This window comes from Trichomonas vaginalis, chromosome VI (assembly GCF_026262505.1).
Source record: "Trichomonas vaginalis G3 chromosome VI, whole genome shotgun sequence".
Lineage (NCBI taxonomy): Eukaryota > Parabasalia > Trichomonadida > Trichomonadidae > Trichomonas > Trichomonas vaginalis.
This window is the reverse complement of record NC_067208.1, coordinates 8,949,302-8,969,460: the sequence shown is the minus strand read 5'-3', so window position 1 is coordinate 8,969,460 and position 20,159 is coordinate 8,949,302. Positions and strand designations below refer to the sequence as shown.

Here is a 20,159-nt window from a genome sequence, read left to right as displayed (position 1 = left end):
ATAATTTGATAAATATATCTGATAATTCTTTATACACAGTCACCCAAATTAAGATGTAATTAATACTAGGAGAGAAATGAAATGAATTAATCTTTAACTCAGAATATCAACTGATGTTTTAGATCAAAATCCAATAAAGATAATATTTGATTCATTCCTCATGAGGAAACATATTTTTGGTAGCAGTTTAAAGTTAAAATTGCTACATCCAATAACATTTCTCTCATTGCCTACTTGATTAATGATGAAATCTTGATACTCCTGAAAATCATTAACAGATTACGCGCTAATTTGCAAACATTTAATAACTTTGGGATAACAAAACCATTGAAAGTGAGTTAATTAACTTTATTTTTTTTCGTACATATTGTTGCAAAATATAAAAAATTCCATAAAAATCATATATTTATCAATTTTAAGCCGGAAAATACATTTTTTGATAATTTTGGAACGATAAAACTAGTTAATTATTCTTAAATAAATAATATCTTTGAGGATATAAGTCAATTTTAATATAAAATTCAAAATCACTTATATAACTTTCAATAAGCTATAAATTTGTTAACTGTATCTAATAATTAATTATCACGAATCTTAAAAATGGAAAGAATTCAATATTATTGCGATTATCATAGAACTTCAATATAATTCAATTTCAAATCCCATAGACTTATCATAACCAGCAGAATAAATCTATGTAAATTAGATCATTTTGTTAAGATGTATCTCATATATTGAAAATTAGTTGAAATAACAATGTTCCGTCGAATTATTAATGCGAACTTAGATATTTTAAATTCACTTATGAAGAAACTCGATTTTTAAACACACAAAAAGATGTTGACCTTATTTTATATTGTCATACATATTAGTGAAATAGTTATCATTTGCATTTATCATTTGTGATGCTTAGCCATGCATGATCAACAAATCACATATATCATCTTCTTCATTTTCTATTTGCTCTACTGATTACATGATCATTAAATAATACTGAAGCTATAATCAGGGAATAAATTTTTTTATATCGCCTGTTTAGAATTTTTTTCTTGATGGATTTTCTTCTCTCAGATAACCCAAAAGAAATGTTGTCACCTGGGAAGAAAAGCCAGCATACACTAACAATTAAAGTAATATCTGGGGAAAATCCAAAAAGTTCGTTAAATAAGAACATATTCATCAGATTAATGAAAGGTGATGAATTAATATCAGATGTATCACAATCCTTAACATGTACGACTTCGTTTTCACAGTTCTATCACACATTTAAAGTACCAATTGAAAATATAAATGATCAAAATAATGATTATTGCATTGATATATGCACACTAGAAAATAACGAAACTAATGTTATAGCTTCAACCAATCAATTTTCGTTAAACACACAAGAAATTCTAAATTCTTTTCAATATACCACAATTAATAGAGACTTATACGAACCTTCAACAAATAATGTTGTTGGCCAGCTAACTTTACGCATCAAATCCAAAGAAATTGATAATTGTATCAAATTTAGCAATTCAAATTTGAGTGAAAACAGCAAAGTTATAATAAATCGAATACCATTGAGTGATGATACAAAGAACGAATATAATTTCATGTCAGAAGAATGCTTTAAACTTTGTTCTCAAGAATCAGCAGAAAATCTCTTTGGAACTTCATCAGATGACGAAAAGGATGATAACAATAGCTTTGCAAGCTTCAGTTCATCAATGCTCTCTCCTATGCATACTCCAATACGTGATATAGATTCCATTTTAGATGAAGATCATAAAACTGAAAGAAGTATTGACATTTTCTTCGAAAGAAAGATAATTTCTGGATTTGGCCGCACTAGAACGGAACCATACTTTGACATTGCAATTGACCAACCATCTCCAACTAAACTTCTCACAACGAGATCATTGTCTCAAGAAGAACTCTCTCCTCGCGCAGAAGTTTATTCACCAATAAAGAAGAGCCCATCAATTGACAGCTTACTTGCACAAGGATCTACTTCTTTATTCAATCAAATCAATCTTTCGACTGACTCGGAAGATGAAAAAGAACTCAGTTTTGTAAATTAAAATAAATACATTTGTTTATTTAGAATTATATATTTCTTCTAAAAAGCATGTTATCTATGGTCATAGAAAGAGAGGAAATGCAATATTTTCCATATTAAAGCATACCAATATGCAAGTTTATCATCAGTTTATTAGTAATTAGTCAAAACAAACACAAGTTTTCGAAAATATTTTTTATAATAAATATCATAAATATCTGAGTTCTCTTCTAACTTTATTGGATATTTTGCTTCACAGTTTTGGGAAGAAAATTGACATATTTTGTTAACAATATATTCATTATGAACATTTTGCAATATAACTGTTCCATTTGTTACCATTCTGTCAGTGTATGTATTTTTTATTGTAATTGTACCTCCTCTAAATTCATAACCGGGTCCTTTATTCAAAAGGAATGAACAGTTTTCAACAACAACAGGGTTATTAATCACAATGAATGTTCCCTATCTTGTCTCAGTGTGGGTGTTACTAAGAACATTACAAAATCCAAATGTATAAGTTGAAGATTGAGACATAATAACAGACCACGTTGCAGAATTATTACAAACCGATGAATTCGTCATTGTAAAAGTTCCCGTATTAAAATAAAGAGTTATTCCTGCTGTGTAGCGAGCTTTACAATAGCTTGAGTTGATTGATTTAACACTTGGTTTTCCAAGATAAATATAATTAGTGTCATCTTTCTCGGTATTTCCGCAGTTTATAAAAGAACTCTCATATACATAATTTTTGCTATTTGATTGCCAAACTAACATTGCGCATGAATGTTGTCCTCTATCTCCACGTGTTTGTGATTTATAGCCGCATGATCTATATTGAACAATGGAACTATCGCAGTTAAAATTAATCGCCCCTCCAACAGTATTGCTGCTACAACTTGAAAGTGATTTATATGAATCAAGAAATTTAATACCTGCTTTAGAAAAAGTAATTGCACTTGTAGTTGTAACAGAAAGAAATATGGCATTGAATATGAAATATTCCCCATTGATTGCACTTCCTTTAACATTTTTACCTGAGTAATAATTTGATTTCGGATAATCTTGATAAAATGTCTCCCAAACACTATACGGGGCTTGATCACTATGAAGAACATTCTTTTCTTGCTGTTTCGAGTATGCAAATAGGTGATATTCACCAAGAAACATTACAAAAATTTAAAATCATTAGATCCGAAATCAATTGTTTTTTTATCGATAAAAAAATCGATTTTTTTGAGAGCGAATACAATAAGATCTGACAGTTTTTAAGAATCGTTTTATGATTCGAATAATAATAAGTAATATATATTATAATATTTTAACACAAAAAATCAAAATGCCCATCAGGAGTTAGTACGTTATTTTTTTTTTCAGAAAAGAGATTTTGATCTGAATTGCCCTTAAACAGAGAAATACGATTTAAAATTTATAAATCAATTAGTGCGTATACACAATTGAATGACATGAAATATGCAAATATTAAATATTTTCATATTCATCGATTCTAATTAGTCGTAAAATTGTTTGGAAACAATTTAAAAGAATATTCAATAACGTGTAAATATACATTTAATATTCAATATATATAAATATTTAACAAAAATTTAAAATTTTTGTAACTCCAGAAAAAATTAATATAACTTACATTATTAATGCATCTTCCTCTCTTTAAAGATCATCATTCTTTTTGGATATCTTGGTTTATAAAGTCACTTCTCACTCAAGAAATGAAACCAAAGAAATACTAGCAGTTGGAAGGCAAGAATTACTGCCTTTTTCTAAATGAGAGATACTGAAAAGGATCGAAAGCATTTGTTATGATTTTTAAAATCTTTTAAACTTTCCAAATATTTGATGAAAAACGAGATAGTTTTTGAATTGACTATATAATTTGAACATTCTGCATTATTACTTATCCATAAGTTTTTTCTAATCTATCTAAGTAAGAATTTTTAACTGTATTAGGACCAAAACCCATTGGTTTTTGAATTATGCTAGTGGTCCTATATGCTTTCAAGAAATGAACAGCTTTCCATCCGATCGAATTGCATAGAATGATATCATGGTACAAAAAGTTGTATAAACTAATACTATAATAACAAATAACTAATTTAACAATACCTGATTTGATAGCACGAATTGAAATATCAATGTCACATGAGAATGGACCTGTCAATGGAACAACTCTGTGATTGAAAACAACAAGTGCGATGTCACATGACAAAATTGTTTCCCATGCTGCAAAGTCCATCATGATGATGCTGCAGCAAACAAAAACTGTTCTTGGTCTCATGAAAATACATTTATGGCAATTACTTCCTGATGTAGTGAACAAGAACTTAATAGTGGAGAAAAACCTTGCATATGATGAAATAGAGCCAGTTTGATCATATAAAAAAAGAAATTTGACTGTTGGAAATTTTAGTTTTATCATGTCTGTGAGTTCATCAAAGTTTTCAAGGCTTCTGTCTGTATTATGTGCCCTGTTCAATATTACATACTGAGATGGAACAATGTTGAACAATTTAAAATGATTCGTCAGTTTATCATGCAAATTCTGAACAGGAACTCCGAAATGCATGTTATGTGGGCGACCTTCAATGCAAACAGCCAATCGTTTAGCAAAAACCCATTCATCAAATCCAACAAAAAAGTACTGTCGAACATCAAGACATTCTAAGAATTCTCTTGCATAACTTCCACATCGGTGACTAAGGACAACAACACAATCGCGTAAATAATCATTTGGAAGAAGAACTAATGGACATAAGTAATCATTGATGAAATGTCCGAAATTACCCATGTTGCCGTGACCAAATACGCATGCTTTGTCACACTCTAAAACAACACTCCCATTACAAAACATTCTGATCCATTGAGGACCTGAATCATCTGGTGGACGAATAACTGTGTTACCAATGGCAAATTCACCAAAACTGGTAGCATATGCATCTTTGTAGATTGCGATTTTTCCATGGAAATTGTTAAGTAAATCAATAAAACTCTTATCTGGATATTTAGGAACGAGATCGATTCGATTAAAGTAATCTGAGTTATTTATATACTCTGTATTCTTAAGAAAACCATATAATAGACCTGTTCTTGGTTTTTCGAAAGTCAAATTAAATGAAATAATTCGATCAATGTATTCAAATGCAGTGGATTCAATAATATTCTCGATAACAACAGATTTGTTTGTATTTACTTTGTTTAATTCGTGAATACTAGGATAAACGTCGTAAAAATAATTGAAATCTTTGTTTTCTATGAATGAAAACTGCATTAGTATGTATATCATGAATAATAATGAAAATTTGGATGGATTATAAGAACTTTGATCTTACAGTTCATCAGATAAAAAAAAAGGAATTTTAAATTTTAAGGGTGCACTACGAGGATTAAAAAGTCCTCAATTTTTTCTGAGAGTTCTATCAATTTGCTAATCCTCCAAATTAATAAAAACTTATTTTTTTTCTTTACAGGAATATATTTTTTCGATTAATATACATCATTTAGAATCACATGTGGTATCTTCATATCATATATAACTTTGGTGGTCTAATATCAACTCTTTGATGGATTTAGAAAAACACTCGAAAAAACATGATTTTCGAAAAAATTTTAGCGTGTTTATTTTTCTCATTATTTTGATCGAGAGCCATGATTTTTCTTTTTACCATATCATTGGTACATATATGATGATGATATTTATTTTCAAAAAAACTCGTTTTTCAAGGACCTAAAAAAGGCCCAAAAATTTCATGACCTGCACTCGGAGGATAAAAAAATTTAAAAAGTGGAGATTTAGTCTTCAAAATCATATGATAAATTATACAAAATGCATATATTCGATATTCCATATTATTTTTGGTAAAAACCGATGGAAATGAAATAATTCGTATATTTTTTTCGAAAATCACCGAAAACTCATAAAATCAACAAATTAGAAATTCTTCGTTCAAAATGATGATGGCTGAACTTCATATTTCATATAAATAAAAAAATTAATTAATATAAGCAATTAAAAGTTATTTGTTTAGTAATACAACAGTTTAGTAATATTTACTTATAAATCATATAACAAAATAGGCAGGAAACTAATGTTTGAGATTTTCGTAAATAATAAAAAGGAAAATAGAGAAAGTGGTTTGATAGTTACAAGAACTAATGATGCTGTGCTTGAGATAGCTACTTTGTTTAAGATTAAACTGTTGAAAAGTACAAATTGTGATTTGAATTTTGGTCATTGCTTTGAAGTTAGAAATTTTAATTGCATGCCAATTAAGTACTTAAGGAATAAAAGCGTTTGGACTAAAGTTCATTTTTTTGCAGTTTTTCGAGTTTCGAAGTACCCAAAGTACAAGGATTTTTTTTCGAAAAAAGGGAGGATTAAAAAACCGTAATCCTCCTTGTGCACCCTTAATGATCTGAACATGTATTAGCTTTATAGTACTCTTGCATTTGATTGAATAGGGAAGAATTCTTCTGAAGCCTCTCTTGCAATGATACTCTTCTCATATGGATTTTAACCTGGTGAATATAAATTCCGAAATGAGAAAGTAAAATTGAATTGGAAAAGGGAAGTAATTTTTTTTACTTCAATGAAAATAAAAATCAAGTCAAATTGATTTTAAAAAGACACTCGGCTTAGATTGAGTATTAAAATAAGTATTATTATCATGATTGGATACATGCAAATAAGAGTTTCGTTTTGCTAAAATTGTCACTTTTATAGCATATTTGTTTTTGGATGTTTTGCGAAACCAAAAAAAAACTATGATATACAATGTGTGTGTAAAGAAAATACTTTATTTACTAGTTAAAAAATCATTTGGTATTGATCAAGTTATTTTTTCTGGATAAGATATTATATGGATAATTGGATAGAAAATACAATTATATAATCTTGTACCTGGTTTAATTAAGCTAATTGTCATCAGAAACTTGTAATTTTTATGAATTTCAGATTTTCTTTTCATTACTGCTTTTCTTAATAGGTCAAGTTCTTATTTACGTTATAAAGTATGATATTTACAAATATCAAGTTATCATGTTTTTTGAGAAATTATGAGAAACAAACAAAAATGAAAAAGATAGGAATAGCAATGAATAGTGATGTGGGTATAGAAAATGTAAGAGATATGAATGCAAAGCAATCAGTATTTAGGATATTGACCATAGATTTCGAAAAAAAATGCTGCATATTGAGCGAAAACTATGATTATATTATAAGGCTGTCATTTAAAGCATAATGAAACTATTCCCTTTTCATTTTAATCGAATAAGATAGTAAAGATTTTTGAATTAGCTAGAAACTGATGAGATGTTTTCACAAATCAGATTTTTAATCTCTATAATGCATAATTCACTCAATATCTCAATTTTGATATTGCGAGATATTTTTGCTATCGGTTTCGCAATTTTGACACAATAGCAAGAGGGTTCTATAAGCATTATTATCAACGTAGAATCTGAATATCATATCAGAAAATGTCGCAAATCTGACATTTACCCGACCAAATAGCAAAAATAATTGAATACTTTTCGCAAAAACTTTAAAAATCGATAAAAATATGAAATATAGATATTAAAGAGACTTTTTATATAATATTCATAAAGATTTTCCAAAAATATGATACCACAAAATTAAAAAAGTGACGTCTTGAGTGGAGTCAAAGGTCGAAATTGCTAGCTAAATGTTTTTTTAGCGAAATTGCGTATTGTACGTTTTTTCGCAAAACGAAACCCTTAATGCAAATGATATTCCAACAAGAAAATCCAAAATTCAAAGTTTTATGCAACTTGAAAGAAGCTTTTCCGATTATTACGAAGATTCACAGTTTGAAGAAAAAACAAAGAATGAAACCATTTCATCAAATGGCAATTTTTACATTCATAATTCAATAATTTCTTTTCATTATCAAAACCGAGCAATTTACCTTAATTCCAATAGCAAAGTATTACTTGAAACATGTACATTTTACAACAACAGCTCCACAGAAAGAGGTGGATCTTTCTATATCGCATATTCTGACTGTGTTTTAGTTCATATTTGTTGTTCACATTCTTCTTCAACTTCATTTGGATGTGGATATTACATAAGATACGCTAGTTCTGAAAGAAGTTATGCTTTTGAATCATCAGTTTCATCATGCAGTGGAATAGGAATTGCATTTTATCATTATGAAAGATACATCCAAGTAAGTAATATGAATACATTGAATCACGAAATTACTAGAGATGCTGCATATCTTATTCAATCTCCAACAGGAACAGGAATTCTTAATCTCACAACAGCATTCAATACATCATCTAAAGAAGAAGCAGGAATGTTTAATTATGATGGAACATTTAAAATTACAAAATGCAATTATTTAAGTAATACATATACAGGAAGTGATAATGGAATAATATATTGTGATAATCAATGTACATTTTTAGATTGCAGTTTTATGAATAATAAAGGAAATAAAATATTTTATGGAAATCCAAATATTAATCATTGTTATTTTAAAGATAATGAAGTAAGTGATTATCCAAACAATATTAATTCAGTTGATCCATTAGATTCATTTATTTCTCATTATACAACAGATAAATGTTTTGATACATATTATTTTTATTATAGAAATGATAATATCAATCTTCCAAATTTTGAAGTTAATGTAATCAGATCATACAAAAGATATGATCATGAAAATAAAGAAGAAGGTAACAAAAATGAAATTGATCAGATCCAAAACATTGCATTAAATGTTTATAAAACATCATTTGCTGAAGTATTAAACTTACCTACATTATTTTCATAAAAAGATTGAATAAAATTTTTTTTTATTTTTATTTCATGTTGAACAAAATATATTTTTTGAGAGTTGATATCTTACTAGATTCATCTTTAACGTATAATGACATCGAATTTCTCATGGAAATTATTTCTCTGATTGGTGATTCTTTTTGTTTGAATCATTTTACGTGAAAGATTTTTTGTGACTAGTAAATTTGAAATGAAGTCTTTCAAATTTCAGGTTTTCCTACAAGTACAAAAAAACAAGCAAAAACTGTATATCTTGTAGTCAAAAGATGTATGTATTTTTTGTATATGAAGTTTTTTTGTATATGAAATTGTCGGATTTGGTTATTTATAATAGTCAAACCCATAATTTTTCAAATGTGCAAATTCAATTTTAAATAATCGTTTTTTTTGCATTTTTTTTGCACCCCATGTAAACCCCCAATTTCAAAGTTTATGGCATACGGTCATAGGCGAAAATTTAAATGAATTAAAATTTAAACATTTATTTACAAAATATTAATAATAAAAATTTAAACATCTGATTCTGAATCAATGATTGGTGAAGAGAGAGCTAATGCCAGTGCATCTTTCTCTCTTTCAAGGTCTTTCTTCTGTTGCGTTGTCTGTTTTGGTTTGTTTATTTTATTTGGAGTTTTCTTGATATTAACTTGTGATTTCCCTCTAACTGGAGTTTGCTTAGTTGCAGGAGAACGTTGTTTTTGTGGTTGTTCTTTGTTATCTTTGAGTTTATCATACAAAAATGAAAATCTCTCGTAAAACATCGGTCTCTTGTATCCACTTGAAATTGTTGATTGTGTTATGTCTTCAGGAGGAGGAATATCAACAATTTCACTTGACAAATTCACTTCTTCGTCAAGAGATTTGTAAGCTCTGTAAGATTTCCTTGTTGAACTCATAGATGTCTTCTCTGTGGGTCTTGTTTCACTATTGTTATCTATTTGTTCATTATTTTGGGGCTTTTGTTGAAGTTTCGGAGGAATATTTATTTTTTCTTCTTCAGAATCAGTACTTTGTGTGAAATCTATTCTCTTTGGTGGATGGTCATCTTCATCTGAGCCAGTATTTTCGGATTCAGAAGCAGATTCTTCATCAAATTTGATATCTCTTTCATGTGGCTGTTTTGGATTCTCAACCATGTTTGCAAACATGTTTGCTGTATATTCTGGTAATTGATTCGTGTTCAAGTAATCATCCAAGCTTGAATTTGAATCATCATCGGAAATATCTTTAATTTTTTCATTTTCTATTGGAGGAATCATCTTTATTTGTTCATCTAATTCCGGAATAGAATGAATAACAACTTCATTACTTTTGAAGTTGTCACTTTTCTCATCGTTGTCACTTTTTATAATTTTGTCACTTTTCTCATCATCGTCGCTTTTCTCAATTTTTTCAATTTGAAAACTTGAGGAAGAAGAAGAGGAAGAATCGTCGAACGCAGGGAGTTTACTTTTCGGATTTTGGAGATTCATTTTAGCTGTTGAGAAATCATCATCGGAATCTTGTTTGAAGGTCCTAACTTGTAGAGAAACAGGATAAAATGGTCCATCGTTCAAATTATACGAAATTTTTTCGATTTCTTTGTTGTTCTTCTGCAGGAAGACGTTTTGTGAGCAGATATCATCTTCCTCTTCGATTTGGCCCATTTCGAGCTGGTATTCCTTGAAAATAATTTTATTATTAAGATTTGCAAAGGATTCTTTCGAAAACGGATAAGGAAGACCAAGGAATTCGCCTATAGTTGAATGCGTGTGTATGTTTTCGCCCTTTAAATACGAAGACGACGAAATAATCAGATGAGAAATATCATAATCGAGACAAACTTCGAAATGATCATTATTTTGAGCTCTATTCGAATCCACTGAAGCAGACATATCAAGGAAATACTGATAGTTATCAATATCGAAGCTATCTGACCCATTAAAGAACAAATTTGTAATTTTTTGGTATTTTTTAGTTGTTTCGCATATTTTCTTCATTGTCTCTTCATTTGTGATGTTGTTTCCACTGAGTTTTACAGATCCGAGCGTATGATTTATCTGTATCGCTGATAAAATCTTCAAAATTTCATCATCAGACATATTATTATAGGATAAGTCGATGAATTCGCATTTTGAAGTGGCCAGGTTATTAATGACATTCATGGAATACCTGGAAATGGTGTTTACAGCACTCAAACGCTTAACTCCTGATGATAATAACTCAATAACGAAATTTTGGCAGTCTTCTGAAGGATTATCAATGAAAACCTCTTCTACTTTGAATGTTTTCACGATATTCGATATGAGTTTCTGCAAATTCTCTGTGAAATTGCATCTTTTCAGAGATAATTTTTTGATATTTCCAGGAGGTGATGAAATAAAGCCTCTTGCGATCTCAACAGCTGCTGTATCATCATTTAAGAGCTCATCCAATATTAGAGTTGATCCATTTCGCTGTCCAATCGCTGATATAACATTTCCAAGTCTGGAACCAGAGAAAGAACAACGGCTGATATCAAGATAAGTCAATGTATCACATGTAGATATCAGTTTGAGTAACGTGGAATAACAATATTCATTGATTTGACAATTCGAAATATTCAAATGGGAAATTGGCTGTTTTCTGTTCAAAAGTATGTTCATTAGCTGATCTGGGAAGTTTGTACCGGATATATCAAGCTTTTTGAGGTTTGTTATCTGACAAAATTTATCAAATAAGTTTAAAGACTCTTTTGTGAAGACAGCGCCCCCTATTTTAAGTTCCGAAATATTTTTGAGGTTTGTATTTTTGATCAAACTTGTAAATAACGTTTTTGTTGAAATTTCATCCAAATTACAGTTGGAAATTCCCAAATGGACGAGCGGGAACTTGCAATTCTCAAGTAATTCGACGAATGGCTGTATAGAATTGATCAAATTGTCAGATAAATCCAAATATTCCAAAGATGGAAATTCTTTTGAGGCCAAAACTTGACAAAAATCATCGAAGTTGGATGTTTCAGCATCACAGTTATTAATATGAAGCAAGGCTAAGTTCTTTGGATGAATTGACAACATTTGATATAATGCAACGAAAACTACTCGAAATGGAGTATCATGACACACAAATCCTTTGATGTTGGGGAAAGACATCATGGAAAACAACGCGGCTGGTAAAAATTCCGAGACATTTTGAGGTAATCTTGAAACATCAAAAATCGGTATTGAATTTGAGAGTAAATAGTGAAAATACATAACCGGTCGGTGGTCGTAAGGTAAATCTGCATAATTCAAAAAAGATGAATAGAAAAACTGGAAAATTTGAGAAAGAGAAAGCGGAGGATTGAATGGAGGTAACAGTGACTTGTCGTAGCATTGGATTTGTGGTTTTTGTTCTGATGAATGAGCAAAATGAATAAATGAAAGATTACGATATAATAACCTTGCAAAATCAACAATATTTGGAGATTTTAAGATTAATTCATTATCGCCAGCAATAATCCTTAAGAAGCTCTCGTCTAATTGCATTTCTTGGATGTCTAATAAATTTATTGTAGATTCTTCTTGTATTAGTTTAGTTTTATCATCACTAAAGCATTTAAGAATCAAATGTTGTGACAATGCATAGATTGTATTTGAAGAATCTGAATTTGATGAAATTGCAAAGTGGAAATTTTCATTTTTATCTTTTAATATCTTGGCAATGTCTTTGATTACTGATTGTGAAAGATTTGAACTGCTTTTTACAGGAGAAATTTCTTTTGATGGCGATTTCTTCTTCATATCAAAAAAAATTTTGATCAAAATTTGGTTACACCATAAAAGAATTATTTGTGATTATCTGATATTAAATAAGATACCATTAAAAAATAATAATCTAACGATCAAAAATAAAAAAATCTGGAAGTTGAAGATAACGTATGGTTAGTTATTTCGATTTTAGAAAATGATGCAAAAATTACATCGGTGGATTTATAATTAAAAACAAACAGGCAAACAATCAGTTACTGATATTGTCAGCCCCATGGATCTTTTCATCGTAAACGTGGTATCCAAACGCAGATCTGACGTATGGTTTATATTCCCTATATTTACCCCTAAGATTGAGTTCCTCTACTAGTATGTGTGGGCAATTAGGACCGAAAAATCCGCCGTCGATCTCAACAACGGGATTTGGACGATAAACACCTCTGCATTTTGGACAGAAGCCTTTGACGCGGTTTTTCTTGAGTTCGCTTGTAATTCCTATCGGGAGTAATGGCTCTTTATTGCAGCTGATACGTGGACAAAATCCATATTCTCTTCTATTGTACTTTTCCTTAACTTGATTAATGCCATCGGGCGAAATAATAAATCTAGCATGAATGCTTCCATATAAAATCGGAAGTTCGTTCCAAACTGTTTCGCGAATAGAATCTGCAAGTTTTGTAATAGATTTTTTGTTGACAAGTACTTGTAATTCTTGGTCGAAGTACGAGAACTTATCTTCTAAACCTGTTAAATTGAAGCTTTCGATGATATAATCATCTGGAATGTCACAAAACCAGGAATTTTCTGGTTGCTTAAGAAAGTCTTCTTTCCAATTTTTCGGATATATCGGATTTTGTCTGCTGATCATCTGTATGAATGTAAAAGGCTGAATTCAATACAGAATTTATGTTAGAACGATAGAAAAAAAGCCGCGATTTATTCATATGAAAAAAAATCAAGTGTTAATGATATTTCCTATAAATACATTTGTGACAATGTTATCAATGAAAAATCGGACCTGAACTTTGGATATTTTTCTAATCATATTTCCAAAATTGCTTAGTCTATAAGACTTGCGAAGTTATATGACCGATGCTCAAAGTAAACTTTTAGTTCTTGATCAGTTATTGACTATTCCAGCTTCAAATATTTCTGAATTGCAAAATTACAAACTTAAGTTGTGCCTAAGGATCTTCGTAGTTCATATAATCATTAAAAAGCATACATATATAAACAATATATCATTATTTGAAAATATATTCATATCAAATAGATATCCGGTTGAATCCCGAATAAAAATCTTGAAGAATTCAATTCAATATGGATGAATCAATTACAAACATATTTTGTTATATTTTTTAAATGAATTGATCAAGAATTTTGGAGATTATAATCTATAGATGTTCAATTTGTAATTATTGATCTGCAATGTGCAGAAATTGAATAACAAGCTTTCACAAGCTCTTAAATATAGACCTCAGATCGAATGGAGCGGTATCTAGATCCGTCCACAATGATTTGAATCTGAAAAATGATTTGAGATAAAGAAACTTATTACAATTGATTGTGACTATATAGATATATAAATCTCGATTCTTGAACGAGCCAAAAATTGAATGGCATGGAAATTACCGCTCTCAAAAATATAGAGGTTCAATTTTATTGAATGCTATATTTCGATTTATTGTCAATATTTTTGCAGAAATGTTTAGCTTTAACGTCATTTTAATGATTTTCAAAATAAATCTTCTGAAACTACGCTACATATGCTCAATAACATGAATACATGAGGTTCACCGATCTGGGCATGTCATGAAATTTTTTGGCAAAAATTTCAGAATGTGCATGGGACGAGGCTACATAAAGCGCAGTGCCACTGTGAATTTTACCATCCACGAACTCAAAGTCCCTGAGCTCTATCAAGATGAATTTTATGTTAAATGGAAGAGAGGTAACTCTAATGGAATGTCCGAATCAGGCATTGTCAATGAAAACTGTTCAGTCATCTTTGAAAAGCGCTGCAACTGCAAGATTACAATGTATATATCAAAGAAAGACAATACAATGAAAGCAAAGCTGATTACAATTAAAGTTTACAGAACTATTAATGGCAAAGATCCGAAAATATTCGGGGAGCTCAATTTAGATGTTTCACCAGGATATGGAAAGGGAAACATTGTCAATACTTACGATCTTAAAAGTCCACATAAAAAAGTTTCAAAACTTACACTCTCTTACGAATTAGTTCCTGATGAATCAGCCACAACAGACAACTTAGATTCAGAGATGGTAGCTAGCGATTTGGTTACTCAATCTGACGAAAAGCCAGAAAAATGGGATCTTTCTGAAGCCATTTCCCACGAGGATTCTGAGCGTCTTAAATCATTCTTTGATGAAAGATCTGAATCTTTGCAGCGCTCTTCATCGTCTCTGAACATGTTTAACTCGATTCCTGTTCAACGCCTACAGAAACGAGTGACAAGAGCCTCTCCTTCCACCGAATCCTCACCTAGGAAGGGAAGTCTTCATCACCTGACCCATAAGAATCACTCTATGCCCAATTTACGTCCTCCAAAATATTTTGACACCGACGAACCTTCTTCTCCATCAGCAATTGTTGCTTCACCTGCACAAGAACCATCAATCATATCAAGCCCGCTCAGTACTGAAGATCATTCTACGACATCAATTAATTTGTTGAAATCTATCTTAAAGAAAGAATGGTCTAAATCTCCTTTACCAGCAAATGCTTTACCATTACCAGCTGTTGTTATTTACGCAGCTTTTATCCACACAAAACTTTTCCAAGACCAAGTTTTGCAAAGTTACGAATACAACGAAATTTTCTTCGATTTCTTCGAGAATTACAAAACCGCAACAATTGTATCGAATTCTACGACCACAGACAAATTTATTGTCACAATTTACTTAATTGCGCTTATTAAGTCAACGCCGACCGCCGTTGAGAGCCGCGTTACAGATGCAACCACTAAACTTAGCGAGTATTGCACACAGTTAATGGTGGACATCGTAAACCCTGTTTTGCCGATTTTCGAAAATATTACACAAGAATTTGTCTCTTGTCTACTTGATATGACACAGTTGGCCAATGAACTCAATCATTTGATCAAGACCGCGGAGAAAAGTCTTCCTCTTGAAGAGCCAGCGAAAACATTTTTCCATAACTACTTAATTTCTGTCATTGACATGAAAACTGTCCAGCAGATCGCGGCTTCTCCATACAGCTGCACATTCCTGAGCGCTGCACAGTGGAATTCCCTCAGTACTGTTATGGCAGAAAAATCTATTTCACTTCCCTTCCTCAGACAAGCTGCATCTGTACTGATGATGAGTTCAGCAATATGCTGCAACCCTGTTGTATCGGATGAAATATGTCCGGACCTTCCAAAACTTCTTGTTCTCAAAATTTTGTCAAATCAGCAGCCAGATGACTTCAATCCGATGCCAAACGATGTAATGGGATTCGTCAATCACTACAATTTGGGAATGCAGCAATACAACCCAACAACTTACAAATATCAGGGAGATTTCACTGATATTAGAGAAAAGATCTCAATAATGAAGTGGAGTGAAACAAAGTTCTCTGAACAGATCCTTGAATCATTCTCTTTCTTAAGAAATTTCTCAGATGAATAATTTTAATTAATATATTTTTATTTTTGTTATATTTTTGTGCCAAGTAATAAATTTTCTGTAAATGAATCGCTCTTTATTTATAATATGAGTCTCTAAAATAGATTTTAGTTAATAAAATCAAATTTCAATGATGAGATTATTAAAATGGTTAAGTGTTTGCTAACCATTCATGCTAAAAATTTGATTTTTTTCATTTACTATGTCTAATAATATATATTGGACAAAATTTAATTCATATTAGCAGTTTATGCAAAGAAGTTTAGTATACATGCTTGATGTTAGCTTTGGTGAGAGCCGAATATGTAAAAATTAATACAAAATTGAAATTTATTGAAATCATTATGCATTGATTGAGTATCCAACTATACATGGAACAAATTTTAGAAATTTTTTATTATTTGGGATTCCATCATTTGTTTGGAGATAAAAAAAAAAAAAAAAAAAAAAGGTAGTGGGGCTTCCAGGCACTTCGTGCCCTCTAGCCCCGAAGATGTTTAGTATAAATGAAGTTTTTATTCGGAAAATTGTTAGTCTTCTGGTGTGAATTCGGAGGACTCTTCTTCTTCCTCCATTGCTTCTGGGAAGAAGCCTTCTTCTGGGTCGAAAACATTATATAATGTGTCGCTTTTCACAAATTATATATGTTTTCATGTTTTGTCACTTTTCTGTCACTTTTCAGGTAAAAACATTTTTATTATTATATATAAATGAATTTTACAAAACCACCGTTACCGTTCTTTGGAAATAAGAGTAAATGTAAAGATATTATATTGAGAGAACTTAAGAAACTACCGAATGGTCTAACATTTGTAGATTTGTTCGGTGGAAGTTTCTATATATCCCATTTGTGCCATACAATATTCCCAGACTCAAAGATTATATGCAATGACTTCGACAACTATATGGACCGTCTCAAACATATTCCAGACACAAACAATATATTGAAAGAGTTAAAAGAAAAGATACCTATAGGTAAGATGGAACGTATACCATTAGATAAGAAAAATATTGTGAGAGAGGTTTTGAAAAAAGCAGAATATATAGACTGGGATAGTATATCTGCTAGACTATTATATAGTGGTGCTATAAGAGTTCATGACATTGAAACACTTATGTCAAAAGTTTTATATCTTAACTATACAAATGTTTTCAAAGAGGACATAGATAAATATATTGAGGGTATAGAGTTTGTGAGATGTCATTGGACAGATTTGTATGAAAAATATAAAGACAAGGAAAATGTTTTCTTTATAGTGGACCCGCCGTTCTATAACACATGGGATTTTCAATACCAAGTAGACTGGACTTTGAGAGACTCTTTAGAAACTTTAGACGTTTTACATAACCATCCATGCTTTTACTTTACATCCGATAAAAGTGGTTTGGAAACCGTTATGAGATGGTTAGAGGACATACATGACTATGAGTTTAGATATGACAAGATAGAATATGAGAGAGGTCCTATAAACTGGAGAAAGTGTCATAACAAAGAAATTTTATTAGTAAGTAAATGTGGTTTGAAATAGGACTACTTGTTTTAGGTTTTTTCCATTGTGTCATTTATTTATTTGACGTGGCAGAAAAGTACAGAGAATATGAAGATGAACCAATGCCTGCAAATGTTCAGCATATGTACTCGTAAGAGATATTTTTATCTAATATTAAATGGACGCACAGAACTTAGCGAATGCACAGCAACCTGGACAACCAAACCCAGAGAATATTCCAAATGAAGTTAGAATACAAACTGCAATGGCAAACTATGGTCAAGTGCCAACAGATGTACAAATGCAAACTGCCATGTCAAATGACGCTGCGTTAGGTTTGCCACCATGGTATGCAAATATGAGATGGAAAGAGTTTTATACAAACCCTGAAGTGGGATATAAACAACTTTATGCAGATGACGCGAACACAGGAGTTGACCCAGAATATGTTTTCTACCAGAAGAGAAACAGAATGTATGAGCTCCAGTTAAAGAATGCTATGGAACTCAACAGGAAACGTAAGAGACTAGGCGGACATTAGATTTTTACACGTAGTAAAATGGGTTTCTTCAGTAGTATTGGAAACTTCTTCAGAAGAGTTGGAAGAGGTATATGGAATGGAATAAAATCTGTCGGAAGAGGAGTATGGAACGGTGTCAAAAATATTGGTAAAAGAGTAGGTCAGTTTGTTGGTATTATACCTAAAGACCCTGAACCAGAAGAACAAGCTCCTGTTATACAACAGCCTGAACCTGCACCACAGTCTAGTTGGCAACCAAATCCAACACCACAACCGGTATATTAAAAAATTATATTTTTACCGTTCGATAGTAGTTGTATATGAAACTAAGTTCTAAGTAAAACGCATGGTATAATGGAATTATTCTTTTTCTTCCATCTGTAGTAAACCATACTTGAAAGTCTGAAATACTTCCACTTGGTGGTTCGTATAACTTTGTAGGTTTTTCGTAAAAGTCATTTGCCAAGCATAAGAAAGAGTTTTGGGCGCCAGAAAATGAAGCATGAACAATAATAGCAGCTGGGTCGAAAACATCTTTAAATAAATATGGTTCATCTCTTGCATATCGACTGTAAATATTTGCTAAAGGAAGTTCGACTTTCTGATTTAACATTCTTTGCAAATAATACCATGACATTGCAGTGAATTCTGTATATATTTGTTCGTCTTTCTTTGGATTGTCTTCGTAGATTTGAAATGACACTTGTGAATTTTGTTTGTCATATACAATTCTCACATAAAGTGTGCTCTCGGTATTTGCATATTCATCAGCATATTTTGCATAACATGAATTTATTTTATCTTCTATATTTTTTAACGCAGTCTGTAGAGAAGATGAAAGGTCAACTTGTATTAGCTCAATTTCTTCCCACATTTTTCGTTTCCCTTCAGATATATAATCTATATGAAACCTTACAATAAATGGAAAACTTTTATCTTCTACAGACACAAACTTCATTCTACGAAAGCCAATAGCTTTTGTGACAGATGGGTCTCTTAGCCATCTTAATGGGTAGTCAAAACGATAGCCTTCATGCTTTACGGTCTCTGTCTCAAACTTTTGACCGACATTAGTAAAAAGTTCATCTAATGGTTTAGTTGTAGCAACTCTTGAATTTTCTTTTTCTATTGAAAGCATATTTTATCTAGAATAAAAATGTCAAATGAAACAGCGTCTATGAGAGAAATACAACACAACCGACAACTCATTATGCAAGCTCTAAATAAGAACACAACAAACTTTTCAAACTATTCTAAGATATCTGAGTCATTGAAAGAAGGAAACTTAAAACTGACATTAAACCCAATGACAGATGAGTTTCTATTTCAAGACAAGAAGAACAATACTGTCTGTATAAATCCAACAAAAGGAACTTTAAACGAGAAACCTATAAATGAACTTCTTTTGAAAGCAGATGTTGACAACAAAGCTGACAAAGAATATGTAGACGATGCAATAGCAAAAGAAGCAGAAAGAGCTAACAATGCTTATGCAACAAAAGAACATACTCATCCTGAACTAGCAGACAAAACATATGTTGACAATAAAATGTCAAGTGAAGTGACAAGAGCTGAAAACGAATATTCTAAAAAGACTCATACACATACCATTGCAAATATTACAAACTTACAAGAAACCTTAAACAGGAAAAGTGACGTTGGACATACACATACATCTTCTGAAATAACAGACTTAAACGTTAGCCTTGAAAAGAAGGCAGATAAGGAATATGTTAACGAAATATACCAAAGTTTGATAGGAACAACGAAAAATATTGAAACTATTGTTGGTGACTTTTCTATCTATGAAGAAAACAAATATTTTAGATGGGAGTTTGTACACTCCTTAAAAAATGGTACACGGTGTAAACTCATTCCGAAAAATAACAATGAAATGTATGTAGGCTATATAAAGAATGATGGT

General features: G+C 30.9%; 10 protein-coding genes and 1 pseudogene across 11 annotated transcripts, besides 1 other annotated feature; 6 read left to right on the top strand and 5 right to left on the bottom strand.

Moving 5' to 3' along the window:
• Positions 1-1,044: 1,044 nt before the first annotated feature.
• On the top strand, positions 1,045-2,205 carry TVAGG3_0831970 (uncharacterized protein; the record flags this gene model as incomplete). The annotated part of the gene is made up of 1 exon (XM_001323621.1): positions 1,053-2,066. One exon carries the CDS (start codon positions 1,053-1,055, stop codon positions 2,064-2,066), a length of 1,014 nt encoding a protein of 337 aa, XP_001323656.1.
• A 304-nt stretch (positions 2,206-2,509) lies between these two features.
• On the bottom strand, positions 2,510-3,214 carry TVAGG3_0831960 (uncharacterized protein; the record flags this gene model as incomplete). The annotated part of the gene is made up of 1 exon (XM_001323620.1): positions 2,510-3,214. The coding sequence occupies one exon, from the start codon at positions 3,212-3,214 to the stop codon at positions 2,510-2,512; it is 705 nt and encodes a 234-aa protein (XP_001323655.1).
• A 391-nt stretch (positions 3,215-3,605) lies between these two features.
• On the bottom strand, positions 3,606-5,417 carry TVAGG3_0831950 (glycosyltransferase family; the record flags this gene model as incomplete). Its single annotated transcript, XM_001323619.1, has 1 exon — positions 3,960-5,330. One exon carries the CDS (start codon positions 5,328-5,330, stop codon positions 3,960-3,962), a length of 1,371 nt encoding a protein of 456 aa, XP_001323654.1.
• Positions 5,418-7,696: 2,279 nt separating this feature from the next.
• TVAGG3_0831940 (uncharacterized protein) lies at positions 7,697-8,888 on the top strand (the record flags this gene model as incomplete). Its single annotated transcript, XM_001323618.1, has 1 exon — positions 7,843-8,856. The coding sequence occupies one exon, from the start codon at positions 7,843-7,845 to the stop codon at positions 8,854-8,856; it is 1,014 nt and encodes a 337-aa protein (XP_001323653.1).
• Positions 8,889-9,370: 482 nt separating this feature from the next.
• Positions 9,371-12,604, bottom strand: TVAGG3_0831930 (uncharacterized protein; the record flags this gene model as incomplete). The annotated part of the gene is made up of 1 exon (XM_001323617.1): positions 9,371-12,604. The coding sequence occupies one exon, from the start codon at positions 12,602-12,604 to the stop codon at positions 9,371-9,373; it is 3,234 nt and encodes a 1,077-aa protein (XP_001323652.1).
• Positions 12,605-12,744: 140 nt separating this feature from the next.
• On the bottom strand, positions 12,745-13,473 carry TVAGG3_0831920 (protein kinase regulator protein; the record flags this gene model as incomplete). The annotated part of the gene is made up of 1 exon (XM_001323616.1): positions 12,822-13,439. One exon carries the CDS (start codon positions 13,437-13,439, stop codon positions 12,822-12,824), a length of 618 nt encoding a protein of 205 aa, XP_001323651.1.
• Positions 13,474-14,278: 805 nt separating this feature from the next.
• Positions 14,279-16,300, top strand: TVAGG3_0831910 (N-terminal C2 in EEIG1 and EHBP1 proteins family; the record flags this gene model as incomplete). Its single annotated transcript, XM_001323615.1, has 1 exon — positions 14,411-16,228. The coding sequence occupies one exon, from the start codon at positions 14,411-14,413 to the stop codon at positions 16,226-16,228; it is 1,818 nt and encodes a 605-aa protein (XP_001323650.1).
• A 353-nt stretch (positions 16,301-16,653) lies between these two features.
• Positions 16,654-20,159: part of a mobile genetic element that runs on past the window's edge.
• TVAGG3_0831900 (phage tail repeat-like family) lies at positions 16,936-17,754 on the top strand (the record flags this gene model as incomplete). Its single annotated transcript, XM_051248517.1, has 1 exon — positions 16,936-17,754. The coding sequence occupies one exon, from the start codon at positions 16,936-16,938 to the stop codon at positions 17,752-17,754; it is 819 nt and encodes a 272-aa protein (XP_051083992.1).
• On the top strand, positions 17,916-18,195 carry TVAGG3_0831890 (annotated as a pseudogene). Its single transcript has one exon. A coding segment is annotated over exon 1 (280 nt).
• Positions 18,275-18,520, top strand: TVAGG3_0831880 (serine threonine-protein phosphatase family; the record flags this gene model as incomplete). The annotated part of the gene is made up of 1 exon (XM_001323614.1): positions 18,275-18,520. The coding sequence occupies one exon, from the start codon at positions 18,275-18,277 to the stop codon at positions 18,518-18,520; it is 246 nt and encodes an 81-aa protein (XP_001323649.1).
• Positions 18,525-19,373, bottom strand: TVAGG3_0831870 (uncharacterized protein; the record flags this gene model as incomplete). Its single annotated transcript, XM_001323613.1, has 1 exon — positions 18,525-19,373. The coding sequence occupies one exon, from the start codon at positions 19,371-19,373 to the stop codon at positions 18,525-18,527; it is 849 nt and encodes a 282-aa protein (XP_001323648.1).